A 3,997-nucleotide genomic window follows, 5' to 3' on the forward strand; every position below is an offset into this window, starting at 1 on the left:
TGACGGCGGCCTGCCATCCGCAGAGCCGTGCGGCCGTCCGAGCTGGTGGGAAGCGTGTGGACCAAAGAGGACAAAGAGAAGAACTCGCCCAACTTGCTCCGAATGATCCGACACACCACCAACCTCACGCTGTGGTTTGAGAAGTGAGCGTCGCACCGACGAGTGCTTATTTGCGGCGCCGCCCGAATTAAGTGTCGGAAATTGGGTGGCAGGTGCATCGTGGAGACCATGAACCTGGAGGAGCGCGTGGCGGTGTGGACGCGCGTCATCGAGATTCTGCAGGTCTTTCAGGAGCTCAACAACTTCAACGGCGTGCTGGAGGTGGTCAGCGCCATCAACTCTGTGCCCGTCTACCGCCTGGACCACACCTACGAGGTCAGCAAGACCGTCGACGCATGCCGGATTTGCTCAAAAAGCTTATTTCCAGAAATGCTCGACCCTCCTCGAATTGAGTTTGACCAAATTTCCTCAAATAACTATTTCCAGATAATTATTTCACCTAAGCACTTATTGTGGTCCAGTGTAGGACTTGAATGAGTTCAAGCGACAAAAACTCGTGGCCTCATTCATCTTTATTTTTGTGATACTTGAACAGTTTTTGAACAATAGTTCATTTTTGTTCGAGACTTTGCCAGGCTTTGTTTGACTTCCAGCAGAGCGCGTTGCGTGACCGCCAATTTCCTACCTCAGCCTGGTTCCTTGTTTGGATTGTACATTAAAGACCACTGTCCTGTTTTTGTTGAAATTCCTCATTTAAAAATAGCGCCTTCAACCAACACGAGATTGGAGGGTGAAAGTTGCAGCTGTCTTCTAGTGTGGCCCGAATGCGGATGTCAGCAATGGTGATGGTTCGCAGCAGCATATTGTTCAAAAATAAACACTACGGGTGAATGTAGTTTAAAAAAAAAAATTGAACCAAACTAATTTATTCTAACGTTTGTGAACTGAACTTTGAACTCGTTCATGTCGAAAATGAACTTCCCCAACACCGGTTTGGTCTTTTGTGACTCTGCGTTTCACATTACTTTTGCGATTAGCATTAGCTTTTTTTCTCTGTTGTTGCGTGGCGTGTTGCATGCTTGGCTGCTCCTCGTCCTCCTTTGTGGTGACACCGCTACTCGCTAGAAGACGAGCTTGTTTTCCACCGCAGAGGTGGGGGTTAGTTAGAGGAGGGGGATCCCCACACCACGCAACTCATAGCTGCTGCCCATCGACATGTTACAGGGGACAGTTAACGTAGCATGTAGCGCCCCCTCGCCCCTCCACCCAGTAAGCGAGCAACCAGGAATGTCGTTATTCTGGGAGGATGTCCAAAAGTCAGATGCCACTTCTGATTGAGGAGCTTGCGAGGATAAGAGCAATGTTTGGGAACGGGGGGCGCAACTTTGGCGGTCATGACTTTGAGCTGAAAACAAGTATTAGTTCAGCCATCCTCTGCTTGATGCTTCCCATATTTTCGCGAAAGATTCCACTGGCTATCTTGAAATAGTAGCCCTTAAACTAATTGATGTCACCTGCATTTCCTTTAAAGATGGCCTCATTTGATGGTGTATATGCATGCGTGCGCGTGTGTCTGCAGGCCATACCGGAGAGGAAGAAGAAGATCCTGGAGGAAGCGGTGGAACTGAGTCAAGACCATTTCAAGAAGGCGAGCAACCAGGAATGTCGTTATTCTGGGAGGATGTCCAAAAGTCAGATGCCACTTCTGATTGAGGAGCTTGCGAGGATAAGAGCAATGTTTGGGAACGGGGGGCGCAACTTTGGCGGTCATGACTTTGAGCTGAAAACAAGTATTAGTTCAGCCATCCTCTGCTTGATGCTTCCCATATTTTCGCGAAAGATTCCACTGGCTATCTTGAAATAGTAGCCCTTAAACTAATTGATGTCACCTGCATTTCCTTTAAAGATGGCCTCATTTGATGGTGTATATGCATGCGTGCGCGTGTGTCTGCAGGCCATACCGGAGAGGAAGAAGAAGATCCTGGAGGAAGCGGTGGAACTGAGTCAAGACCATTTCAAGAAGTACTTAGCCAAACTCAAGTCCATCAACCCGCCCTGCGTGCCTTTCTTTGGTTCGTACGCCGCAAAGCCTTTCCCAGCCGTGTCTTTGTCCGCTTGGGGCTAAAACGTCACCCTCCTCTCCACAGGTATCTACCTGACCAACATCCTCAAGACGGAGGAGGGGAATCCGGACTTCCTGAAACGCCACGGCAAGGAGCTGATCAACTTCAGCAAGCGGAGAAAAGTGGCAGAGATCACCGGCGAGATCCAGCAGTACCAGAACCAGCCCTACTGCCTTAAAGTGGAGCATGACATCAGGGTGGGTGGTCGACTCCTGCCACGGCCGCTAGCACGCAGAACATCAGACTCCTTTTTCGAGAGTCCATTACTTCTAACATGTAATAGTTTTAGACTACATTTCCAACTTTATCCTACTTATTCACTACCACTCCAGAAGCTAAACACTTTGACTTGCAGTCTTTTAAGCATTCAGTATGACATCACAAAACTCGACCAAAGTCTGTCGGTAATCTGACTTGGAGCTAGAAATCAGATGACAACGGTTCATCTTTCATTAACGTGCGGACTGCGCTTTTTTAGCACTGAACTTATCTCGACATGATATTAATGGATAAGTAAAATAACGTGGATTTAAAAAAAAAATTAAAAAAAGATTTTTGAAATTTAGGCGTTGACTGACTTGTTTTCAATCCTCAGAGATTCTTTGAGAACTTGAATATGTCACTTGCATTTCCTTAAAGATGGCCTCATTTGATGGTGTACATGCGTGTGCGTGTGTCTGCAGGCCATACCGGAGAGGAAGAAGAAGATCCTGGAGGAAGCGGTGGAACTGAGTCAAGACCATTTCAAGAAGTACTTAGCCAAACTCAAGTCCATCAACCCGCCCTGCGTGCCTTTCTTTGGTTCGTACGCCGCAAAGCCTTTCCCAGCCGTGTCTTTGTCCGCTTGGGGCTAAAACGTCACCCTCCTCTCCACAGGTATCTACCTGACCAACATCCTCAAGACGGAGGAGGGGAATCCGGACTTCCTGAAACGCCACGGCAAGGAGCTGATCAACTTCAGCAAGCGGAGAAAAGTGGCAGAGATCACCGGCGAGATCCAGCAGTACCAGAACCAGCCCTACTGCCTTAAAGTGGAGCATGACATCAGGGTGGGTGGTCGACTCCTGCCACGGCCGCTAGCACGCAGAACATCAAGACTCCTTTTTCGAGAGTGCACTACTACTAACATGCAATAGTTTTAGACTACATTTCCAACTTTATCCTACTTATTCACTACCACTCCAGAAGCTAAACACTTTGACTTGCAGTCTTTTAAGCATTCAGTATGACATCACAAAACTCGACCAAAGTCCGTCGGTAATCTGACTTGGAGCTATAAATCAGATGACAACGGTTCATCTTTCATGAGACACGTTAACATGCGGACTGCGCTTTTTTTAAGCACTGAACTTATCTCGACATGATATTAATAGATAAGTAAAATAACGTGGATTTAAAAAAAAAAAAAAAAAGATTTTTGAAATTTAGGCGTTGACTGACTTGTTTTCAATCCTCAGAGATTCTTTGAGAACTTGAACCCGATGGGAAACAGGAGCGAAAAGGAGTTTTCTGACTACTTGTTCAACACATCCATGGAGATCGAGCCCAGGAACTGCAGACAAGCGCCTCGATTTGTAAGCCGCCGCTTAAGCTGCTTTCGGAACGCATTTGAATACCCGAAATGTCATTTGTAAAATGACATTTCGGGTATAAAAACAAAAGGAAAAACGGTGAGGTTTAAGATGTGGTGTCTCCTCCTGCCTGCCAGCCCCGAAAGACCGCCTACACGCTGAAATCGCCGGGAATCCGTCCCGTCCGTCCCGTGCGAACGTCTACCTCCGGCCACCCGGTGCCCCTGGAGAGGGAGCCGGTCCACAAGATCACCTTCCGCAGCATCGCCGAGACGGACGGCGAGACGCCGGCGTCCGCCTCGG

At 48.0% G+C, this 3,997-nt stretch overlaps 1 protein-coding gene across 1 annotated transcript in view; it reads left to right on the forward strand.

Annotated features, from left to right (window-relative positions):
* The window catches only part of LOC109517236 (son of sevenless homolog 2-like), a gene marked incomplete at its 3' end in the record, with an annotated part of 13,156 nt that extends 9,160 nt beyond the window's left edge, over positions 1-3,996 (forward strand). Inside the window, exons 2-8 of the mRNA XM_019872263.1 lie at positions 24-143; positions 213-375; positions 1,580-1,648; positions 2,024-2,072; positions 2,148-2,320; positions 3,581-3,697; positions 3,832-3,996. Coding sequence (XP_019727822.1) covers positions 24-143; positions 213-375; positions 1,580-1,648; positions 2,024-2,072; positions 2,148-2,320; positions 3,581-3,697; positions 3,832-3,996 — 856 coding nt within the window. The remainder of the gene's footprint in view (positions 1-23; positions 144-212; positions 376-1,579; positions 1,649-2,023; positions 2,073-2,147; positions 2,321-3,580; positions 3,698-3,831) is intronic.
* Position 3,997: the final 1 nt, after the last annotated feature.

Source organism: Hippocampus comes, unplaced genomic scaffold (assembly GCF_001891065.2).
Source record: "Hippocampus comes isolate QL1 unplaced genomic scaffold, H_comes_QL1_v1.1 scaffold92, whole genome shotgun sequence".
Classification (NCBI taxonomy): domain Eukaryota; kingdom Metazoa; phylum Chordata; class Actinopteri; order Syngnathiformes; family Syngnathidae; genus Hippocampus; species Hippocampus comes.